Genomic DNA, 25,017 nt, shown 5'->3' with positions numbered 1-25,017 from the left:
GAAGTTACTGATAGTGGTGAGAATAGCTAGAAACTTTTTGTAAGATTGGCAATACTTCAAAATATTAAGAAATATTACTGGTAAAACTACACTGTAATACACTGAGCCAAAGTAGATATCATTCAAAATGTTAAGAGTAATTGTAACCCGTTGCTACATCTGATGGAAAAGGCTCTATAAAAAGTTGGATGATTTAATTTTATGAATGTAAGACTATCAATTAAACTTGAATCATATTCTATAATTCATCAAAAGGATACACAATTAAATGAGAAGGTTGAATTTTTTTGCTTTTTGTTGCAAGTGTAAGTAAATAAGTGATTTTATTATTTAATGGATTACACCTCAGTACAGCAGATGGCGCTAGTACACTGCGATTAAAATTTACAGACGAAGAAGACGACTTTGTTCTCTTTACTTTGTGAAAATTGTTAAACAACTGCCTGAATGTTTGGTATAAATGTTAATCAACGCCGCAGTAAAAATAGCTTTTGTCCTGTTCCCCTTAAAATCTGGTGTAATTTCGTCAGCGGTCTGTTTGCCTCTGTCAGTGGGCGGAACCCCAGAGCGATACGTCGACAATTGCGTCACTTGTGCTGGGGGGGCGGAGTGGAGATCGTTCTCAGAACTGCGCCTGCGCACTGTATCCGGTCTGTTCTGTGTTAGCAACAACAAAGTGAAGCTGGAGCAGAGTCCGTGTCGCCTCTACGCTGTCAGCAGCATCTTCACTATCGTCCTCCGCCGGGGTCCGCTGGCTGAGAGGATGGTTGAGCGAAACGGGAGCCGGAGAAGTGAATGACATTTGTAAGACGATGGCTGTTGATGCCCGCCAGTTTCCAAACGTGTAAGTAGACGCAGTCCAGCTGTAGTGTTGGTAGTTGGAGCTAACACAAACCGCTAACGTTTAACCGAAGAAGAAACACGGAGAGACAGCTGGCTAGCCGCGGTAACAACACGGAGGTAGGCTGCTGGTTTTTGGGTGGTAACGTTTCTCACCACATCACTCTCTCTGAAAACAGGTTAGAGCGAAGCTGAAGCTCATAACTCGCAGTATGTACTTTACCTTGCCGTTGTTTGGTTGGTGATTCATACAAACTGTCAGCGGGTTGAAACAAAGGAGCGTTTAGGCGGCGGGGGGAGACCGAGGGGGCCGCATGGACAAACACATGCAGAGAGAAGTCGGCTGTTGTTTGTTTGGTGCTCCATTTCATGCTGACACACTTCGGAGGATAACCACCCGAGGTCTGACCTGGATATTTAACTGATACACTGTGACCTATCTAATTTCCCTAAAAGTCGCTCTGTGTGTCATCACAGCTGCTTCTGTGTCCGACTCCAACAAGTTTTATGTCTGTTTGGGCAAACAGACATTGTCCTGCAGCACTTTATATGGCAGCAGCGGAACAATCCCTACTTCAACTAAGTTAATGTGTATCAGATGATGGGAGCCGTTCATCCTCCTGCAGTTGTTCTTGATGTATTTATTGATCTCACTAAGAGTGACTTGTTATTCTCCTAACTATATCTTAAAATCAAAATCACACGTCAATGTTGTGTTATTGTATGAGCACATAAAAACCTTGAATAAATGTATTGTTAGTTAATAAAGGATTAATTATTCCTATACCTTGGGAGGTTTCAGGTATTAAGGAACACCAAGGTTTTATTAAGTTACAGTTTCAATGCTGCTATAATTGAAATAAAAGTCTTTATAATGGGAAACCTGAGAAAGAACTGGAGTGATCAGTTTTCTTTAGCCATACACAACCTGTATTTATACAGACCTCTCCCTCCCCCGCCTATTGCTGCATTTTGCTTTTTAGCTTACTGAGAGAAAGGTTTGCTTTGCTTACAGAAAAGACAAACTCTTGTGTTTGTAGATGTTTCCACTTGATAACAACATAGACAGTCCAGTCTTGGAAACCAAAGTACTTATTAGTTTCACACCACTTAGGTACTGACATTACTATGCAGTTGGGATCTACAAGGCACCAATTGGGCATTGTGCTCTCAAAGTTGATTTGTTAGAAACAGGAAAAAGAAATTGGCAAGCATTTGAGTGAGGTTGACAAGAGCCAAGTTGGCAAGATGAATTAGTCGGACAGTCAGCAAAACTGCAGCACTTCTGAAGTACGTATTCCCAGCCTGCAGTGGACATTATCTGTCATAAGTGGGTCAAGGAAGTAGCATTAGTGAACTAGCAACAGGGAAACGGTGATGCTGATGCATGTCGAGGCGTAAAGGCTGGCCTTTGTGGTCTCATTCAACCATATAACCCAAATTATTTCTGTAGAAAGCAATGCTGCTTCTGATACGCTGGTGTTACTGTACGCTGTGCATTGCAGAGGGCGAGTGTTGGTTTTTATGGCAGGCTGCAATCGACATGTCTGTTAAGCAGCCAGCTGCATGCCTGAGTAAATAGGCCCGACTAATTAACCAGCTAAAATCAGCTTAACATTACTTGCACAGTGAAATGTTATGTTAATGTATAAACATAAAAAAAAACAGAATGTATTTCTAACATTTATTTATTACATTTAACCAACAGAATGTTAGATTTTACATTAGCAGTAGGAATAACTTATTTTTCTGTAAAAGCTTTGGATATGTAAGAGTGAGAATGTGGTATAACCGCCACTTTCTCAAGTACATATTTCTGTTACCCTAACGAAAGTTATGGGTTGTGCTATTTGCGTTTTTACACCTTAAGCATCTTTTCTTTAAATATGGGGGAACATATTTCAGCAAACTTACCCTCAGTGTGCAGCAACACATGGAGAAAGGGAGCCGTAGGCCTACTCCTCCCAGCATTAGACCAAGAAAAACTCTGGTCACTATGGCAACTTCTCTGGCGTCTCATTAAAAGAACTTTAAAGAACAACAACCGTAACATGGAAACATTTTTGCTGTTTTCAAACCTAAACTTTGATACTGGTAACCAACCCTCACTGTCCACAAAAGTGCCTGCATTTTATCAATCTCATTATGATGTAAAGTCTTTCACAAGTTTATTATTCTGAAATAATAAATTGAGTAATTTTTTTTTTCTCTTGCTCTGTAATCTCTTACTATTCCTAAGCAACTTAAGTGTTTTAGTTGTCCTTTTGCACGAGGCCTGTGCAGCCCTCTGGAATAAATTAAACTCATTACTGTGGATTTTTCCGACATCGTTCAGACCTCCGTTCTCAATTGGATTTGAAACTGAAAAGACGAACGTCTAGTTAACAGGAAATTAGTCAAATGTTTCAGCTCCAGCTGACCACTAAATGACGTCTTCCTCAGATTTTACACCACTAGATAACTAACAGGAAGAGTGTAATCCTTTGAATTCCAGGATTCCTTCTTGACCAGACTTCCTGCCCTTATTTAGTAAGAGAGGCAGGCAAGATATATGCACAGAGGTGAAGTGAACTGGAAGTAAACTAGTGCGCACAAAAAGGAGGGAAGCAGACAGACTGACCCATTAACTGTTGCAGCCCATTTCACTACTTGGGTTTTACACGAAAACACAGAATCCAGAAGTGTTTTGGGATTATTCTCAGTCTTAGCAGCTTCTGTTTGACCCTTGTGTCTCGTCTGTCAGCGTACATTTTCGCTGTCTGTCAGCGCAGAGGAGCGGGGGCGGGGGGGATAGGCACTCATCCACGTTATTCAAATGTTCCCAAGTCCGGGCAGTCAGCGGCCAACTGTAGCCAGCCTAAAAAAGGGGGCTCTTTGTGAAGGCCAGACAGATGGCCATAGAATGAAGACTGTAATGATACCCTCGGCAGCCCAGCACACACACAGACTCATGCGCTCGTCACACACTCCGCTCATTACGGGACGTCGCTGCGTGTGCGTTCAAGACGGGCTTAGCTGTTTGTGAGGAAAAGGGAGAGGTGGGGAGGATCAGGAAGGAAGCGAAGCAGAACACGTTGATAACGACGGCGATTATATGCAACATGTGAGCAGAGAAAGATGCTGCTTGTTTGTTGTTTTTTTATTTTTTTTTATTTTTGCTGCATCGCTCCATTGTTGTTGTTTTTGCAATATATTAAAAAAAAGTTTCTCCTGTTGTCGGGAAGAGATGGGAGGATTTGCAGTGTTGTGAAAAAGTATTTTCCCTCCTTACAGATTTCATTTCCTTTTTCACTTTTGTCACATTTAAATGTTTCGGATCATCAAACAAATTTCCATATCAAACAAATATAACCTGACGGACTAAAAAAAAGCTGTCTTTAAATAACGATCTATTCATTTATTAAAGGAAAGAAAGCTATTGCCATGCGGCAATGTGTGGAAACCGTAATTTTCCCCTTACTGATCATTGGGATGACCACATTTTGTGAGCGCACTCAAAACTGGTAAGTAGATTGAATCTGGCTGAAAACCTGGAGAAGGCTAAAAGATCTCAAAAAGCAGTTTGGCTTGGTGCTAATTATTTCAAAAGAAATTCAAATGAGCAAAAGAGTAACTGACATTTGTTGGTGTGAAATGGTTTACAAAGTCATTCCTAAGGCTTTGGTACTCCACCAAACCACGCTGGACGCCATTATCCAAATATGGAGTAAACGTGGAGCTGTGACGACCCTTCCCCGAAGTGGCTGGCCTGCTCCAAAACAACATGGGCTCATCCAGAAGATCCCAAGAGAATCAAAAAATATTTGAGGACTTCATGCATCAACTGCTTTAGTTAAGGTCAATGTTTGTGAATCAACATTAATGTGAAAAGCAACCATTTTTATATTCCTAAATACTTTTCATCTGATTCATCAAGACTTGATGAATCTGAAGGAATCATGCGCTCACTTCTCTCAAACACAAACTCCTGTTGGAGAATGTCAGCCAATCATTTTCTGACCTTAAATTAAAGCTTATTTTAATCATCTAGTGGGACAATGACCCAAAGTAAATCTGCATGTCTATCCCAAAGGGCTCAAAACAAACCAAATGAAGGTTTTGTACGGGTCTAGTCAAAGTCTGACTTTAGATTCTTTGGTATGAGTTCAAGTAGGTGGATCATTTTCCAATACCCTCCAGTGTGGCTAAATTAAAAACCATTCCAATAAGAAGAATTAGCCAAAATTCCTCCAAAGCGTTGTAAAACACACCGATTGGTTGCTGCCAAATTTATTCGGTTTAGGGGGAGATTACCATTTTTACCATTAATCCAGGTTGGTTTTACCATTAATCAGGATATCTTTTTCCTGAGCCTGCAATAAATAAAATCATCATTTGAAAATTACCTTTTGTATTCACAGAGATCATATTTGTCTGATTATTAAGATTTAGTTGTCTGAAATATAGAACTGTTCCAAAAGCAGAAGAAGAAACCTATAAGCGCGGAGATGCTTTTTCAGATCACTGTACCATGTAAGCCTCCTCTGTGGGAGCAGCCACAGTTGTGATTTTTGGGTTTAGCGCCTGCGAGAGAAAGTAAAACTGGTTTGGCTTGGTACTTTAGTGCTGCATGGCTTAACTCACTCTCAGGCCTTCGGTGGCTGGAAAGCGTATCAACTGTGTAATATATGCAGCTACTTGCCCCTCGACTCACAGTGGCCAGCTGTGGTAATATTGACAGTGCTTTTCATCATCTGACTTGCTGATCAATAACTTGGATATCATTAACCGACTCTTCTAGCTTGGGCCTCTCTCTTATCTTCCTTTCTTTCTGGCTCCTTGTCTGTTTTCTTTTATGTCTGGTGAGATAATGTCCTCGCTGCAGAACATCAGCTGATCAATCGATGCAGTTATTGATTGAGGCTTTTCTCCTTCTATCTCTCTCGCTTTATCTCTACTCCCAAACTTCCCGTCCTTTTTTTTTTCCCCCCGTCCCTCTTCTTTTCCCGACCTTCGCAACCTATTTCTTTCCACTTAACTCAAATCTGGTCCTACTCTTGTGTCACGCAGTTCCCTCCAATCAATCTCCTGCTTGTCTCTCTCTTATGTGCAGGGAAGGAGGACGCAGAACCATGTTGCTTTAAATTGTGACCTGCGGTGAACGGGGGAGGCAGAACAGGAGGAGGAGGACTGAGGCGTAGGCAAGCATTGAGTGATCTGCCACGACTCCCAGTTGGTGGCCAACCGCAAGCGCGACGCAATGGGCAACACGGCCACCAAGTTCCGCAAGGCGCTGGTGAGCGGCGACGAGGCACTGGCCTGGCAGCTGTATGAGGGCAACCCTCAGTTCAGGGACAGCCTGGACCCGAACGCATCATACGGAGAGCAGTACCAGCACAACACACCTCTGCACTACGTATGCCGCCACGCCATGACGCGGCTGCTCAGGTTTGTTGTTTAGATCTTTTTTTCTTCTTCTTCTTCTTTTTACATTTTTAAGGCAGAGTAAAAAGGCAATGAGTCATCAGTGAATTTGTTGCAATGTTAGATAGAAAAGATTATCTTCAATACAGAGTTTCTAAATGACTCTGCAGTCCACAAGGAAATGCATCAGCCTTGAGTACAAGGGAAAATCTAATCTTATTTAGTCTGATATGAAGCTGCCAACTAAGGCCTCAGACATAATCAGTGACATCAGGGAGCACTTGTGATAAAATTTAGTTCCAGGGATAATTTGGAGTCTGAGTCTAATCTAAAAAAAAGAAACAAAAAAAAAAAAACAGCTCTTGCAATTTCAGTGCGCTGCTAAGTTTGTTGGCAACATTGATCAGCAGCAGTTTCTCCACGTACCTGATGATACACTCATGGGAGAAAGTAAGTTTACACAACTATCAATATAAGTGTACCCTTTGGTTCAAAACCTTCTCTGAGAGCAAAGTCTTGAAGCTGCCATTTTCAGTCGCTTTAAATCCTTCTCAGCCTCCTCTGAGTTTTAGGCTTTGACTGGGCTATTGCCCAGTCAAAGCCTAAGTGCCGATTTCTTTTTTTCCCCAGCCACTCTGCACTACGTTTTTCTAGAGTCTTTGAGATAATTGTCTGGTAACTTACAGATTCAGTCAAGCTCTCACATGACAAAAATTACCTCACATTGAGGTCAAAATTACAGACTACAGGACAGCCCTGTGGTAAACCCCAATCATTACCCCTCCATCGCCGTGCTTATCAGTTTGTATGAGTTGTATGTGCTAATATGTGGTTTTTATCTTTTCGCCAAAAACGGTGTACTGCTTTACAGCCATGTGTCTCCACTTTCATCTTACCGACGGCGATCATTTCAAAAGACTTTTGGTTCATTCAGATGTGGCTTTGGAAAGCCAAACTGTACTTCTACATTATTTCCTTTAAGTGAGAACACGGTCTTGCTTTAATCATTTCAAACAAGCCATTCGTGTCCAGTGCTTTTATAATTGTGCTTTCATGAAATTTAACCTGTTAAGTTGCATTTAGTTGTCGCCTATATGGCTTGTGTGAACTACAAATGAGTCTTTCTGTGGCTTTCTTTCAACAATAGACACTCTTCCATAGGGCTGTGTAATTTTATCGATTCTACGATATTTATTTAAAAAAATATGTTCCTCGGAAAGTATCGATTTTCCATCCGCGAGTATCAGTGCATTAAATCCTTCTTTGAGTTTTATGTCAAATCCACATGACTTAAATGGTGTTTTTTATCCAGTTGCACATGTACATTAAAGTGACATATAATGAAACAACCAGTTACAATTAATTAATTAATTAAATGAAATAAATAAATTACATGATATAAGGGAATGAGACAAAAAAGGTTCCTTTTCTGCATAACCAAATACACAAAGCCACACAATGAACATGTAAACAAAGCACATGTGTAACAGATGTATAACAAAAACATTTATTACAGCAGTATTACACCATCAGTTCAATTAATTCAATCCAAGTTTATGGAAGAGTCACAAAATGTCATCAAAATCAAAGTCCCTCTAAAATCTTTCAGAAAATCTTAAAAATGCATCGAATCGTATCATTTGCTGAATATTGCAACATTCAGCAAACGATTCTGCTGTGTTCTCTGTCTTCATTACTCTGCTTGTTATATTAACAGTCACCTATAAAGTTAACTTGTTTCTAAGAGATTTCTGGATGATTTGCTAAGACATTACGCTTCCCTTATTCGAACCTTGACCAAAGTTTTGGAACCACGGACAAAAAAGTTTCTCAGGTTGACCGTCAACCAGTTCTAGAAAAATGGGTTTGAGATGAACATAAGAGGATAGATATGCTCTGCTGTGGTTTCGGAGGGATTTTTAAAATAAATTAGGTCATGGGCTTTGGGTTACAAACTGAAGACGGGTACAGAACCGACCTCAGAACATGCATTCAGGGGGAAAAAAAAGAGTTAATTTTCTCTTTCTTTAATATAATATATTTGCCTCTTGGATAGATTTTACTTATATTTTACAAGGCAACTCTTGAGAGTCCCTCTACTTTATGAAAGTGCAACGCTGAATCTCCACAGCTCCCCTGTAAGAGTATTATTAGATTTTAATCCACTGCATTGTGCAGTTGGGAGTCTCGGTTTCTTCACATTCGATTAAAGTCGCTGCACACAGACACAAGCACCGGCACAGCAACAACGGGAGTGACAGCAGCATTTGTCAAGGCAGGAAACATAAAGCAGATCTGCTGAGTCTTAAGCCAAAATGCCAGGGTCAAACTAAAGGAACACATGTGGAGTTGAGAGATCATTGTAGCGTTTTGTACCTCCTGTAGAGATTATTAAACTGCTGGCTGTGACCAAGACAGCTGGATCTTTCCCTCAGTTTCCTTTATGTCCTCCTTACACTTCTTAGGCTTTCTTTCCACGATTAGAACAGGAAGCTTGTTGGAAAAGGCCAGTCAATTATCTGTGCATCTGCATGTGTGCAGGAGCATTTAGGATTTGAGGTGGTTGGAGGGCGGGGGTGGGGGGAGGGCGTTGGAGAAAACCACAGTTACTTAATGTGTCTGTGTCTGAGAACATTGCACACGACGAATCAATTGGTGTGCTATTTGTGTTCCTTTCCACTACCCTATAATAGGGCAGAGAGGCGTGCTGAACGTTGAGCTCTGCTTCTGATAAGCATCGGAGGAAATGCTCCTTTTGTTCCAGGGGGCTCGCATGCATGGAGACAAGAGGAGAAGTCTCAGACAAAATAAAGACTAATATAAGAAGACATGCGTGGATTCAGCAGTTTTCCTTCTCCAGATTATTTTTAACATATCTCCTCCATGCTTATTCATGCTCCTGCAGTCGGGCCCAGTGGGTCGGCCTGACATGCAATCCTCTGAGATGGTGAAACCGGGAGAAACAAACGCAACTGTTTCGGGGAAACAGGGCGCAGTTCAGGAAGTGTGACCCTTCCTCCACAAGAAGTGAGTAGGAAGTCTTAGAAAATATGTAAATAACCACCCCGACTCATTGAGAATGTTTAACCTCTGTTGTTAAGAGACAAAGCAGGAAGCGTTTAGTCTCGGAGCTCAGATTTACCACTTGCCTTTCGACGTCTGAAAGGTGACCTCCGCCAGCCGCCGTCCCCTGTTGGATTCGACTCCATTCAGCCTTGGCGGAGGGCTTTTGTGCGTGTAAATGTGTTGAGGTGGGGGGTATTGGTTTGGAGCTGAGAGGGAATAATTAGCGATTATTACTGTGCGAGTGAATTGGCTGTGTGCTGTGATTAGAGCAAAGCTGCAGGGGCTCGTGGCTGACAGGATAAGTGGGTCGAAAGGGGAAAATGCTGGGCTGCGCTTTCGGAAAACATTTAAAACTTTGAGAACGTTCAGGCCTGACACTAAGAGCCGTCCTGGGTGATCTGATTGCATCTAGGCAGCGGAAAACACAGGTGTGAATGCACTAAAAAGGATTTTAGGGCTGTCTGGAGCGCTTGATTCGGCATTCGTTAGGATGTCTGAATGCAGTCTTTAGTAGCAGCTACGTCCTGGAGGTCTTCTGGTGTAAAATTAAAGAAAAACTTCCTTTGGAGAGTTATGGGAGAATCAGTCACTCTCGTCAGCTTATTTAAGACAGCTAAACCCCTAAATAAAGGACCATTTATTTATTCTCAGGTTTTGGTCAACAAACGAGTCTCTTATTCTGTGACGTTTCACAGCATCCACACATCAAGTCTCATACTTGCTTTAGCAATCAGTGGTTTAATATTACTCTCTGTAAAGCACTCAGTATTTTGGGACTAATTGTATCATTTAAGATATTAATAGTGTGTGTATATATATATATATATATATATATATATATACACACACATACACACACACACACACTATTAAATACTACATTAACAGGCCTGAGGAAGCATATATATATATATATGTAGTATTTATTGTTCAGATGAGGAAATTTATGTGTTAATATGTTTACTTGGATGCAACGATGGTCACTGTAATGCGGCGCATTTTTAATGCGACCTGAGAATGGTCATTGTGAAGCTCGTCTATTTACATCTGAACAGTCTGTGGGGAAAACAACCCAGATTAAGTCATTTTTACCTTTTTGCCATCACATCCTGTTTTCTTCTTTTATTAAAGTCTGATTAGAAAGGCTCGGGTCTAAAATAATCAGGCTTTCTAAGGCCGTACTGTTTAGTCGAATAAGAAGCACGGTGCCAACTAAAAGGCTCTAATCAGTAAATGGGGGTTTTGACAGACAAATGGCAGAAGGAAAACTGTTTGCTAAACAGAGCTGCAGCAACATCCTGACTCCTGCAACAGGCACATTCATTTAATCCCCATGTGTCAACCAGGATGACGATTATCTCCGAGATGCTGAGCAGAAATAGTCAATATTGTACCATACTGCCTCTCCCACTGCTTTCTGCTGTTCATCTTGAGCATCCTGACTTTTTCCACACACCTGAATTGTTCTTTCTCTTCGTCTGTTTGCTTCCCGTACTATTCTTTTTTTTATTCCTTCAGCACTCTATTTTACAACTTCTTTTTTTATATACGTATATTTGAGTTTCACCTGCTGTTTTCTGTCTCGGCTAGGTCGTTCCTGTTCAGCAAAGAGGGCAACCCAAACAAGCGCAACGTGCACAACGAGACATGCCTCCACGTCCTGTGCCAAGGCCCGCAGATCCTGCTGCTGCCAGAGGGAGCGCTCTCTCCACGGCTGGCCCGACCGCAGAGGGACGAGCAGCGCCGCGCAGACTGCCTCCAGGTACGAACGCACCAACAGCAGTGTGCGGTGTACGCAAATTTAAGATGTAATAATGATGAGCTTTCCTCCCGAGGACAGATGATCCTGAGCTGGACCGGCGCCAGACTGGAAGGAGGCCAGTACGAGAAGGCCAACGTGAACGCCACCGACAACCACCACAGCACCTGCCTGCACTACGCCGCTGCTGCAGGCATGAAGAGCTGCGTGGAGGTGAGACCAACCCTGTTGAGACAGTATGTTTATATATTTTCTCCTTTTTTCCCCACAAGCTTAAAGCTTTTTTACATTTCCTGAAAGTAAAGCCGCAAAGCCCAGTGTATTTTATTTAGATTTTACGTTGTGCAACTTTGGTGTGAAAGGAAAATTATGTTTTGTTTTCTAAAGTTTTGCAACATCTAAAAATCTGGAAAATGTGTAAAACTGAGTCAGTATTATAAAACCCATCAGTAATTTGCTTATCATTTTCTTCAGGGTTTTTTTTTTTTTTTTTTTTTTTTACTAATTTATTGAACTTTAGGAACATTAGAAACCACTACATTTCCACTGCTTATAGATAGTTTTTATGCTTCTTAATATTCTACTACCTCTATAAAGGTTTGCCTCAGTGTATTATAAGCCTGGCGGGCCACCAGGCTTTTCTTGTGCCCCCACCAGGCTTAGCATTGCTTATTTATTTGTTTTTTTTTTGTTTTTTAAATTGCATTTTTTAAGACTTTATAGTTGGTGTTCAGATATTAATCTTCCAACAACACATAATTATCGAGTGATATTTTCAAATTTCCTGTCAACTTTAAACATTTTTAAACTCAAAAACACAGCGGACCGCTGGATGAGTTACAGCTGAGCTCCACAACCAGCCGGGCTTAGCTTCTGTGGAAACCTTAACTTTGTCACCTTGTTTCCTCCGACGTAAATCCATTCTCATGCATTAATCTCTTATTAACATCTTTCCTCTTTTCTGCGTTCCTGCTCTTCTCCCGGTGTGTAGCTGCTGATCCAGAGCGAGGCCGATCTCTTTGTGGAGGACGAGGACAAGCTGACGCCTTGCGACCACGCCGAGCGGCACCACCACACCGACTTGGCACTCAGCTTGGAGTCGCAGATGGTTTTCTCCTGCGCCTCGGCTCAGCAGTCAAACGGAGACGCACACGGCGAGAGCCGCCTGCCGCAATATAAGGAGGTGAGCGCAAAGTCACGAGATCTGGGGGGGTTTCCTGCTGGCTCAAGTTATTTTTATACCTGTGTCGTATCTTTGAATCGATTTTTTTTTTCTGGCACATTTTGCTTCAGAACTACACACATGGCTGAAATGATTATGTAATGACAGTGAGAATATTTCCCTTCTTGTTTTTTTTTTTTTTTTACTAATGTCACCTTAACTTTGTTTATATTGCTTTAATCGTTACCTTTCAGGTATGTCTTCATTTTGTCAACAAAATGACTTGGCAAAGCTTTCTAAAGGCAAAGTTATTGCAGTTCTAGAGAAATTTTGTTTTGATAGTAAAAAAGAAGCACAAAAAGTATCATAATTATTGGACTCTCAGGCTAAATGCTATAATGTCAAAGTAAACAAGCTGCCTAAGAACAAACTGTAGATTTGTACCAAATAGGTCGTAGCTTTCACATTGTTAAAGTAGTTTTTTTTTTTTTTTTTGTACTTCATCAACAGAATTGTGTCTTCGCAGCGTTTTTTTTCTTTAACGAAGGTCGCAGCTTAGTGGTTCTTAGTGCACGCACATGCCAGACCTCTCATCCTGTTTCTCAGCCTCCTTGCATTTTGGGGACCAGCACAGTTGCATAGCAGCAGCTGCTGCCAACAGATACCAGTCTGATCTTTATTCCTGCAGCCAAATCCATGCTAATACCCAATCTCCTCATCCCACCACTACAGCCACCCTCCTCCCACTCTTCACCTGATATCTGTTCATTTCTCATGATCTTTTTCACTTTCCCAGTTTTATCACAGCACAGTTATTTTCTCATTTTTTGATAAAAGCTGACCTCATTCCTGATTTTTAATTTTTTTTTCACCTGAATATTTCTCTCTCTCTCTCTCCTTCCAGCCTTACGAGGGACTGAAGATTCAGGATCTGCGCCGACTGAAGGACATGCTGATCGTAGAGACTGCGGACATGCTGCAAGCTCCACTTTTCACAGCTGAAGCCCTGCTTCGAGCGCATGGTTGTGCTTCTGACTTGGCGAAATATGATATTTTAAAATTATGTTTCCATAATGATGCCGTAAAGTCTTTTGTTTATGTCCTTCTTTTCAGATTGGGACAGAGAAAAGCTTCTGGAAGCCTGGATGTCTGACGCTGAAGGCTGCTGCCAGCGCTCTGGCGTCACCATGCCCACCCCACCGCCCAGCGGCTACAACGCCTGGGACACCCTGCCGTCTCCCCGCACTCCAAGGACGCCGCGCTCACCCCTAACGCTCACCCTCACCTCCCCCACCGACAGCTGCCTGACACCAGGAGAGGAAGGCCTGGCTACGGTGAGAAACGAGGAAAGAGTTCAGCAAGAAGCCATGGAAACCATCCTTTATATGACGAGTTAAATTTATGGTTTGGTAGCAGCAGATCAAAGAGCATCCCTCCTGCTATTCTCATCTTTCTGTGTTTTTTTTTTTTTTTTTTTTGCTTTCATAAAAACATTTAATGGAAAATTGAGCTAAATCCTGGAAGAAATCTTGTTAGAGGCTATAAAAGACTTTAGACTGAGGCAGGGGTTCACCTAGCAGCAGGGCAGTCACCCAAAACACACAGCCATAGCTACAATGCTTTCTACATCAACCCATACTTACGTCTTCAGATTAACTACTTGACCTAAAGGTGGGAGAGGCGAGACTTGAAGATCAATGTTCACAGATATCATTTTGCAAAGAGGAATGTGTAAAAATGTGTTTTCAATGCTGCAAAGCCGGCAGAGAGAGAGAGTTGCCCCCGACGATTTTCAGGTCAAATTAGCAACAAAATAAATGATTGATCGACGTGTCAAATCAGGGGAGCAAGTACTCAGTTTTTTTTTTTAATATATTTTTGTTTAGAAAACTTTCTAAGCTACTCCACTTCAGTACCTCTTTGTATTGCTCCTTCACATTTATTCCCAATAAAATACTTGGTAGGGTTTGGTAACAACATGACAAAATGAAAAATGTGAATACTTTACATTAGAGATAAAAATGCAGTTCATTAGAAGCGAACAGTATTGTTTTAAGGACAGTTTTATCACATCCTGTGTCTGTTCTCTCTGCGTTCTCCCTGCAGTGTGGCATCTGTCTCTGCTCCATCTCAGTCTTTGAAGACCCGATCGACATGTCCTGCGGTCATGAGTTTTGCAGATCCTGCTGGGAGGGGTAAGGCCTCTAATTCCAGCGTGTGCCTGTATGTGTTCTTACTTTTTGCCCGTATTGATTGTTTTCTTTTGTTTTCCTTCAGGTTTCTCAACATAAAGATTCAGGAAGGCGATGCTCACAACATCTTCTGCCCTGCCTACGAGTGTTACCAGCTGGTTCCTGTGCATGTGATAGAGAGCGTGGTTTCTAGAGAGATGGACCAGCGCTACCTGCAGTTCGATATCAAGGTAGAAACATCATGTTCAGATTATTGGAATCAAAGGAAAGATTTTTTTATGTCCAGTTTGTGTTTCGTTTTTAAAGTGTTGTGTAACCTTTTCCTCTCTGCCGTCCAACGTTTATCTTTTTTTTATCTTTTTTTTTAACCTCTCATGCGCGCTTGTACTGCAGGCCTTCGTGGAAAACAACCCATCCATCCGCTGGTGTCCCGCGGCTCGCTGTGAGCGAGCGGTGAGGCTCACCAGACCGGGGCCCGGAGACAGCGACCCCCACAGCTTTCCCCTGCTGCCGTCCCCAGCTGTCGACTGTGGCAAGGGTCACCTGTTCTGCTGGTAAACACCATGATTTATTATTCTGCAGGCATGGATAAACACACACAGAGTCCATAGAATTTGTCTTAGCACTGTTAGAGAAGCTAAAAGCAGAAATGTTATCCCCTCTTTCTGTTGTATTTTAAAGTGACAAGCCGGTTTTGTGCTGGTTTCTCTGTGCTCGGCTCTGTTTATCACCCTCGTGTCCGCAGGGAATGCCTCGGCGAGGCCCACGAGCCGTGTGATTGTCAGATGTGGAGGAACTGGCTCCAGAAAGTCACAGAGATGAAGCCTGAGGAATGTAAGCCCCAACCTCTTTTTCCGGGAACTTTCAGTTACCAGGAATCTTTCTAGCTTTAACCACAACAAGTCGGTTTTACTGCAGCTGTCAGATCTTTCCACCAGGAAGTCTCTAATATATCTCTGTAACAGCCTGACAGGTGTTGAGCTCTCTGACATTTGCTGACTTGTTTGCCTGAATGCTGGTGCTGGACAGGAGAAATGTCGCCAACGTGTGATTTTTTTTTTTTTTTTTTTGCCACAGTGGCAGGAGTGAGCGAGGCGTACGAAGATGCCGCTAACTGCCTGTGGTTGTTGACCAACTCCAAACCGTGTGCCAACTGCAAGTCGCCCATTCAGAAGAATGAGGGCTGCAACCACATGCAATGTGCCAAAGTAAGCTGCGCAATCTCTGATCCGCCTTGTCGTTTGTTGACACGTTTTGATTAATTGTATGATGAGAGTTTAGGACTCTCTTTATGTGGGTTATACAAGATTCAATACAGAGTCTGGAAAGGTCTTTTCCAGATCATGGCAAACTCTTGTTTTTTATTTTCTAAAATGAACTCTGAAGTCTAGAATTTTGTAAATTTTTGCCTGGAGACCCGAACTCTGTATTTCTGTATAAAACAAACGCTGCTGCCTTTCTATCTCTCTCTCCATGCAGTGTAAATATGATTTCTGCTGGATATGCCTGGAGGAGTGGAAGAAGCACAGCTCGTCCACAGGAGGCTACTATCGTTGCACTCGCTATGAGGTCATTCAGCAGCTAGAAGAGCAGTCCAAAGAGATGACTGTGGAGGTAGAAGAAAAAAAAACTGCTCTTTTCTTCTCAGCTTAAGACAGTACGGAAGAGGGTTAAAAAAATAATGGGGGGAAAAAAAATAAAAAATTCGGTAACACTTTATTTGAAGGGGTGTGCATAAGACTGACATGACACTGTCATAAACATGACATAACACCTGCCAGGAACATGAAGAAGTCTTTATGAATGTTTATGACTGTTGTCATGAAGTGTCATTCGGCAAATGTCAACTTTTAGAGCAAAGTTGCTCTAAAAGTTGACATTAAAAGTCCATTAAAAGTGCTAACTTTGCATGATTTTGTAAATTATGATAATTTAATGCAAGGTTGGCATTTTTAATGGACTTTCAATGCAACTTTTAGAGCAACTTTGCATTAAAAGTGTCATTATTTACCGAATGACACTTCATGACAACTGTCATAAACATTCATAAAGACTTGTTCATGTTCATGACAGGTGTTATGTCATGTTTATGACAGTGTCATGTCAGTCTTATAAACACCCCTTCAAACAAAGTGTTACCAAAAATTCTGACTTTAATCTCAGAAGTCTGAGAAAAAAGTCAGAATTCAGAATTTTTTCTCAGAATTCTGAGATTAAAGTCAGAACTGTTTTTTTTTTTTTCCAGTGGCCCTAATCCTCTTCCGTTAAACAGGGCTCTTCGTCACAGTGTGCTTTCCCTTACTCATATTTACATCCACATTAGCAAAACAGTCACTTGTCACCTATTAAAAGACGATTTGCTTAGGCTTCTCTCAAACCAGAATAAGAGTGGTTTGAGAACACAAAATTAGATCAAAGATATTCATTTTTGGTTTAGTTTCTAGGGCAAATATCTTAGTATAGTTTAAATAATATGAAGCTAACTTACACCTAACTATTCATCAAAGCTATATGAGCCTGAAAAAGTACTCGTAAACTGGCTTTGTTTATGCCAGCAGAGGTAGCACGGTGCGTAGATAAATCAGGAAAATGGCAAAGAAAGCCTAAGTGCCGATTCAAAGTGTGAAATAATGCCATACTTGCTTTTACTCTAATAAGAGTTCTTAAAGTTTCCCACGATCCAGCAGCGTTCAAACAATCCGAGATCCTGGCTCATATGCAGCGTTGATGGGACTTGATGTGCGAACGCCTCACATAATTTAATGTGCTAATACACTACCGCACATTTACAAATGAGGTTGAGTATTTTTATTTATTTGTTTCCAGGCAGAAAAGAAGCACAAAAGTTTCCAGGAGCTGGACCGTTTCATGCACTACTACACTCGCTTCAAGAACCACGAACACAGTTACAAGGTATTAAGCGCATGCTTTAACGATCAGCACGTCCATGTGCTGTGCTTTTCATGTTTAAATGCTCTCTGTGCATCCTTTCCCTTTCTGTGGGTCAGTTGGAGCAGAAGCTGCTGAAAACGGCAAAAGAGAAGATGGAGCAGCTGAGCAGAGCCTTCATTAGCCGTGAGTCTTTGAACTTTGCTCGTTTGGATCCTGCCTATGCAGCGGAACCAGCTGGGCGAACGTTCTTGAGTTACAGCGTATCTGTCCGGCTCCAGGTGAGGGCACTCCTCCAGACACCCGTTTCATTGAGGACGGCGTGACCGAGCTGCTGAAGACGCGCCGTGTGCTGAAGTGCTCTTACCCGTACGGCTTCTTTCTGCAGCAGGGCAGCACGCAGAAGGAGATATTTGAACTCATGCAGGTACTCTTGACTAATGTCCAGAACGGGGAAACCTTTCAGGGATTTTCTTTTTTTTTTTTTCATCCTGTCCCCCTTGTTTTCGCCAGACGGACCTGGAGATGGTGGTGGAGGATCTGGCTCAGAAGGTCAACCGGCCGTACCTCAGGACGCCGCGGCACAAAATAATCAGCGCGGCGCGGCTGGTGCAGCAGAAGCGGCAGGAGTTCCTGGCGTCCGTGGCCCGCGGCGTCGCTCCCAACGACTCTCCCGATCCGCCCCGCAGGAAGTAAGCGACAAATCTGCTTGTTAACACTGTCGTTCTTGTTGCTTTAATCTGAAATTCACTGAACATGGAACTGCTACACAGGCCTGCATAAATATGGGTAAAATATTTGGATTTCTTTATTCCCTTTTCTGTGTTTTTCTTCCTGTCCATACATCGTTGTGTCTTTCTGTTCCTTTCTCCGGTGCTCCTTCTATCTTTACCTTTCATCCATCCTTCTGTCCTTCTCACTTAGTTTTTGTGTCCTTCCTCCTTGTGTCCTCAATTCCTTCCTTTTTTCTTTTTTTTTTCTTTTTGTTCTCCCTTCCATCTTAGTGTCCACTCTTCCTTTCTTTTCTGGGTTATCCTTTCTTACTTGTTTTATTCCTCTCTTTCTTTCCTAGTGGTCTTCTGTCTTTATTCTCATTCTTGTGCCCTCCCTGTCTCTGTTCCTTGTTCTGTTACTCCTTTCTTTTATTCTATGTCCCACTTCCCTTATTCTCTTGTCCTTTTTCTTCCTTCTCCCTGTGTGTCCTACATCACATCCTTGTCTGTCGTTTCTTTCTGTTATTCATCTCTTCCTTCCTTCTTTTCTTTGATTTCTCCTTCCTCCCAACCTCATGTCTTGCTTTCCTTCCTTTCTTGTCTTTTTTTGTCCTTCCTTAGATATTTTCCTCTGTTGTGCATTCTCTCCCATGTGTCCTATTCCCCTTCCTGTCTTGTCCTTGTTGCTTTATTTATTTATTTATTTATTTATTGAGGGGGGGATTGTTTAGGTTTTTTCTGCATATTTAAAGCTCGTCACCTAGAAATGTCTACCATAATTCATATGAAACTTTTTCTATTTTGAAATGAGCCATTTAAGTCCGAAACTGTATAAAATATGTGGGAACCTTTTGGATGAATCTGTATTGCAGTTACCCTGGAGGATCCTGGGACTGGGAGTACCTTGGCTTTGCATCACCTGAGGTAGTTGCCAAAAAAAACCACAAAAAAAAACACGCTTTTGTCACATTTTTCATCAGCTAAACTTTTGCGTTCATGCTTCCTAAGCCTACCGTTACTGACCTGCCATTGCATGAAGGTCCTGCTACAGCATGACTGCAGCTGACATAGTGTGCTTATGTGTGTTAAGATGGGAAGCCGTCACTCTGTACTGGGAGCAGGAGATCACAGAGAGAGACAGTCGCAGGTAACGTACCATAGTTCCCTGGCACAAAGTGCAAATGCATGGCCTATATTTTGCTCCCCTGCGGCTGCACGCCTGCTCGTTATGAACTACTTTATGAGACACCTGCTCTGGCGTTTGTTTGTAATGGGCTAACGCGGTGACGGCTCTTTGCAGGATTATGCTGACATCCAGTACCGGCGCAGACACAGACCGCGACGCAGAGGAGACATGCTGAGTCTGCACAACCTCAGAAGCAGCAGCAACACGCCGGAGACCAGCAGGAGGAGCGATAACGCAGGTCCGGCAGCAGCTTTAACACACACTCTCTGCCATTTTATCCACCTGAATTCTTCACATTTAGTGAGCTTAGAACCACGAGATGCACTCGATGAAAGTTTGATGCGAAAGGTCAACAGAAAGTAGTGCATAATCGTAAAGCAGAGTGAACACTTGTAGTGATCTTTTGGAGCTTTGCTCATAAATATTCTCCGTAAAACCACTCGAGCTCAATCAGGTCGGATGAAGAACATTTATGAACATTAATTTTCAGGTCTAGCAACAAAATATTAGTTGGATTTAGCTCTGGTTGGCCGTGTGCTCAGGATCGCGGTCCTGCTAAGATGAACCTCGCCCCAGTGTCTCAAGTCTTCTGCAGCCTCCAAACAGGTTTTCTGCCTTGACAGTTCTGTATTTATTAATCTGTTTGTCCTTCAATCAGCTCTACACAGCAGATGGTAGGTTACATCTATGTGTGTTTCTAAATCTCCCACAGGAACATTTTCCAACTTTCTTTCAACAATAGCTTTCGTTATGCCTCTCCGGAAAGTTTCACCCCACCTCCAAATTTGGAGTGCTGTTGGTGATGACATAAGAGCTCAATAAAATACTCTGAGGTTTATAGTTTTAAAGGGGACCTGTTATGCATAGCTCACCTGTTGTATGTTTTTATACTTCCGTTTGTGTCTCAATTATTTCTATAAACAGTCTAAGTGCTTAAGAACCACCCAGACAAGTTTTTGGGGGTCTGGAAAATGAGCCGTTTCAAAAACTGATAAATTACAATCAATGGGCGCTGTATTGTTACCTAGCAACCCCAGAGGAGCTCTGGGCATCAACTTGCGGAGCACCGGCACGTTTGGTCAGCTGGTTTTATTGCTATATGCACTGTACAATGGCTACTGGAATAAACAAGTGTTTTTTGTTGACTTACTATTCAGAAACCTATTCCTGCATTCTTGCCGGTAGCGCAGGAGGCTCTACTAATGCTTTTCATAATTGTGTATCTTGTTTGCAGCCATTTTCACGTGTACATATAGAGTTGTGAGGGCGTGGCCAGCAGCAGATTAATTAGATTTAAAGTGACAAGAGACCCTAAAACGGCTCAAAAGCAGAACCGATCAGACTAAAATCTCATTACCTAACAATGATTTGGTTCAAAAAAAGTCATGAACCCGTTTTGTTTTTGCAATAGACCTATCCTATCCTCTTTGAGGAAGCAGAATAGATCAACTTTAATGTAAAAAGGCAAAAGAAGCATGAATATTGTATATTTTACCACGAAAAGCTTGAATCTTGTGCAGGTTTCTGTGTGGTTTACTATAAAGGGGGCAGTTCTCTGATTTTGACAAATACTCATGCAACTTCTATCCTTGCCTCTATATATAACTGGTTTGTCAGTGCAGCAGACAGCCAGCAAATAGGATTTTACTTTATTGCTCCATCACTCTGGTCCGATCGAAGCACACACATGCTGTAATCACTGGGATCGATTTATAATCCGGTGGAGCGCATCAGGCCTCGTTTCACCATGATATTTCCTTCTCGCCGTTCGTTTCAGATCCAGCAGAGAGGACTGAAGGTCGCCGGAGAGCCCTGGGCTCCCTCGACGAAGACGACCCCAACATCCTCCTCGCCATCCAGCTGTCGCTCCAGGAGTCCCGGAGAGAGCAGGGCCCGGATGGCGGCGCGGAGAGGAGGCCGGGGACGGCGGGTGATCTGGCCGACGTCGCTTTGCATTCCCTCAACATGGAGGACCCTCCGGGAGCCCGTGGCCCCTCCTTCCCCGCTTCCCTGCTGGACCCCCCTCGGCCCCCCAACAGGACAGACTCCACCACGACGCAGCCGTCCGTGCTCAGCTCCCTGCCCCTGCCGCCCCCTCCTCCCACCCTCAGCGCCGAGCTGCTGGAGCTGGGAGACAGCCTTATGAAGCTGGGGAACATCACCACTCCTTACATGCACCCGGAGCCGGTGTGCAGCCGCGCCGCGCTCGCCGCTCCTTACAGCGACTGCGGCCACAGGCCGGACCAGAACACATCGACTCCACACGACGGTCTGGATCAGATTGCCGTCACAGACCCCCATCATGACAGCAAAGAGCCGAGCTACTGCGGCTCCTATTCGGCTGAGAGTGAACACACTGCCTCCTGTGCGCTGGATTGCACTCATAACCCCCCCCATCCTGGCGTGTACAGCCGGGATCCGGACGAAGCAGAGCGCTCCTACCTGCCGGGAAGCTCCTACACCGCCGAACATCCCTCCACCTATGCTCTGGACCCGCCCCGGTCCGAGCCCCAGCCTCCTGTCCAGCTGTGCCTCCCGTCGCCGGAGCTGGAGCCGGAGCTGCTGCTTTCCCCGGTGATTCCACCCGGGGGCCCTTTCACCCCCAGCGACCCCCAGAGCCTGCAGGCCCTGGACCCCACGGCCAGCGCTCAGCTGCTGGACAACATCATGGCCTGGTTCAACAACAACATCAACCCTCAGAACAACCCCCAGAACCTGGCTCTCATCCCGTCCCCGCCCACCACAGAAACGGACTCCTCCCCCGATACCCACGCCGGCGCCGAGAAGGACGGGACCGCCGCACCGGTCTGGCAGCCCCTGGAGGGCGCAGCCGGCGGCGGCCGCGAGGCCCCAAAGAGGCCCGACTCCCTGGAGCTGGAAAATACAGACGTCAGAGAGGAGGGTGTGAGCGCAGGGTGTGTGTCGGACCTGTCGCTGGACGAAGAGCACACACACCCGCGGTCACATGGCCAAGCTGACCCGGCGGCGGAGAGCGAAGCGGACACCGTGCTGCAGCTGGAGGGCGGCGGGTCACCGGAGGAGTGGGAGGAGCAGGAACACTTGGTGTGACGGCGAGCAGAGAGGAAACCGATCAGAGTGTTTGCCGGATGTACCATACTGTATTTAAAGATGATGTCACACACAGGTTGGACAGTCCAAGTGCTTTCTGTCTGTTGCTCCAGAAACAGACAACCAATTATTCATGAAAACAACAACAAAAGTTTCAGATTAGGTGAAAGAAAATCCGTTGATATCAGAACACATGAACCATGGTTTTTATTTTTATTATTGCCATTATTTATCCTCCAGCTTCTCATATTTATTTCCTGAGTTTAGGGATGAAGTGTTGGTGCTGCAATCCAAACTTGCCTCATGTTTTAACACTTGACTGACTGACTGATTATAGATGATTGCTGTAAACCCGGAGCCCGATGGGTGCGCTGTACAATCAGAGGGGCTTACTTCAGATTCCCGTGCCTGTTGTTGGTGCCAACACACTGATCGCTCCTGCATCGCTCTTATGTTGTACTGTTGTGTTTCTGCTGCAGGGACGTTTAAAGTCGAATCCCTTCTCACGGTGGACTGATTTGCTCAAAGGCACTTCTCAGATGAAAGAATCATTTCAGTGCATCTGAAGAATAGAGGAGTTTACATATACTCATCATGGAGGACTGGTCCTATTTATTTGGGGTTTTAATTGATTTATTTATTTAGTTTATTTCACACTTTGGAATAGTTATGCAAGGGGCAATAGTGTGTATTTTCCAGGCACATAATGCCATTTTATAACCCAGTCAAGTAACTGTTACTTTCAGTTTTTATCAAAATGCTGCATATGTCAAACTTTGGAATTTGGCACCTTGAAATTGGGCCTCTGTCTCTTTAAGAAGCTCCAACACTTTCCAACACTCCCACCTTCAGCACGTCATCACAACAATGCTCCTCCTTATGCCATTTAAGGCCGTTTTTAGGAGCATTGGACCAAGAAGTAGATGAATAAGTTAAGAGATTTTCTCAACAGCACACATGGTCAGAATTATACATCCAGGCTCAAATATGTTAATGCACCCCAATATTTAGTTAAATGGTTTAGCTAATGGTTTAGCTAGCTAAGTGATTTAGCTAGGTGTAGCTGTGATAATAGCAGCTGTCGATGGCTTGAAAAAGCATACAAATGAAGTGCAGCCGTCTGTTCCATATGCAGTTAAATATGTGTGAATATTTGTTCATATTTGAGCCGAAGAAAAGACGTCTCCACCCGGACTTTGTTTTTAAAACTGAATTTGTGTCCCATGTTATGATTTTCAAAAATGTGAAGATTAATTATTGAATCCCCAAATTAATATGACAGCCTTAGAGCACCGTGGTGCGTCTGTGTAAACCTCTGATCAAAGCTGCATTTAACTCACTTTGGCTCGTAATTTTTGTTTGCAAAACTCTAAAATTTGCATAATTTCAAAGTAAATCTCAGCTATGACGCATTCAGGCGAGTTGTTTTGAAAGGCAAGTTTCCAGCCAATCAAAATGTAAAACAATATAATGTGAAATGGTTATAGACATTATTTGAGTGGAGTTTTTTTTTTTTTTGTTTTTTTTTGCCGTCATGTAATTCTGATAGGGGAATAACACGCATCGCCTTATATGCTGATATCTAACTTAATTACGCTCATTATTTTAACTTTGATGTTGAGGCTTGTAAAGAAAAGAAATTCACACTACAGCAAAAGTCATTAAATGCATTATTTTCTTCTGACATTTAAGAGGAAAAACACCTCAAGCGACTTAATTTGCTATGTTCTGCTTGATTTAAGAGTTTTGCACATAACATCTGAGACAAAGTTATAGTTAATGTACTGTAAAGCAGATCATATCTACTCCACTGCTGTTGACTGGTACAGTTTGATGTAATTGATTAGACGTGGGACGGGAATTTACTGTAATTTATCCTTTATGAATTAAGACAGAGATGATCTTCTTTTCAAGAGTTAAGGCCAGAGTTTTATTGGTCTGTGTGCCTTTTTATCTTGTATTTGTTTATATTTATTATAGTTTTCACTTTTTAAACCTGCAGAGCAAAGATTTTATTTAAAGAAAACGGAGGAAACGCCGCTTTAAATACTCATTTGTCCTAAATGAGCCCCACAGTGACGAGGTTGATTTTTAGGAGGGTTTTCACACTACAAATGAGCAGCGGGTTTATCTGAATGTTCAGTTTGTTTCATTCGCTCAGGCTAGAACATTACGTCATCTTATTCCCTGCTGTAATGTTTACAGGAGATTCAAACACTGCCCGCTGTGGTGAGAGACGCTTTGGTGCTTTAATCAAACTTTCATGGCTCGAGATCCGATGCAGCTGACGTGACAACCCCAAATGAAACAGCTAACGTCGATTGTCGCGACGTCGGAGGAACCGGTGCGAGCCGTAACGTTTCAGGTTACAGGTCGGTTTTCTCTTGCGTCGTAGAGCAGTGGAAGCACTGAACCTGAAGTCTTCATTTTACACCAGCACAGCTGGCAGGTGGAGTAGAATGATTATTACTTTTGTTTTTTTTCTACATGAGAGTAGGGTTGTTTGTGTTGAATAATTGTCCAGTGCCATTTGGTGCCCCCTCTCACTGTATTCTTGATTTATTGCGCTGAACCAACAACTTCATAAATTAAGGGGAAAAGAAGAAAGAAACTGCACTCTTCATTGATTTTACTTGATACATTCCCGCCTGGTCTCAAGAAAGGTTTGATGTGTGGCCAAATCTACAAGTGAAAGTGTCAGTGCAGAGTTTACTCAATAAAAAAGAACTGAAAATGTG

The 25,017-nt window shown here is 43.0% G+C and overlaps 1 protein-coding gene across 2 annotated transcripts; it reads left to right on the top strand.

Annotated features, from left to right (window-relative positions):
- Positions 1-91: 91 nt before the first annotated feature.
- LOC106918594 (ankyrin repeat and IBR domain-containing protein 1-like) lies at positions 92-25,017 on the top strand. Of its 2 annotated transcripts, XM_014988471.2 has the most exons (21): positions 92-844; positions 5,933-6,267; positions 10,900-11,071; positions 11,150-11,281; positions 12,060-12,251; positions 13,135-13,252; positions 13,344-13,564; positions 14,337-14,425; positions 14,508-14,652; positions 14,816-14,976; positions 15,168-15,256; positions 15,500-15,630; positions 15,902-16,036; positions 17,249-17,335; positions 17,431-17,497; positions 17,593-17,738; positions 17,825-18,003; positions 18,897-18,948; positions 19,115-19,171; positions 19,325-19,448; positions 20,988-25,017. In XM_014988471.2, the coding sequence occupies exons 2-21, from the start codon at positions 6,080-6,082 to the stop codon at positions 22,277-22,279; spliced, it is 3,777 nt and encodes a 1,258-aa protein (XP_014843957.1). In that variant the 5' UTR covers positions 92-844; positions 5,933-6,079; the 3' UTR covers positions 22,280-25,017. The 2 variants fall into 2 exon arrangements, with proteins under 2 accessions (XP_014843957.1, XP_014843958.1); XM_014988472.2 differs by lacking the exon at positions 19,115-19,171.

Source organism: Poecilia mexicana, unplaced genomic scaffold, assembly GCF_051168715.1.
Source record: "Poecilia mexicana isolate PSO_F unplaced genomic scaffold, ASM5116871v1 scaffold_11, whole genome shotgun sequence".
NCBI lineage: Eukaryota > Metazoa > Chordata > Actinopteri > Cyprinodontiformes > Poeciliidae > Poecilia > Poecilia mexicana.
Note: the sequence above shows the minus strand (reverse complement) of the source record. Positions and strands in the feature narration are given on the sequence as shown.

Excerpts from the sequence above, each read along its gene's own strand:
- LOC106918594 (XM_014988471.2), top strand. The coding sequence starts at position 6,080 with ATGGGCAACACGGCCACCAAGTTCCGCAAGGCGCTGGTGAGCGGCGAC. Across the intron at positions 14,426-14,507 it reads TGCAGATCCTGCTGGGAGGG|GTTTCTCAACATAAAGATTC; the intron begins GTAAGGCCTCTA and ends GTTTTCCTTCAG. Across the intron at positions 18,004-18,896 it reads CCCGATCCGCCCCGCAGGAA|TTACCCTGGAGGATCCTGGG; the intron begins GTAAGCGACAAA and ends TCTGTATTGCAG.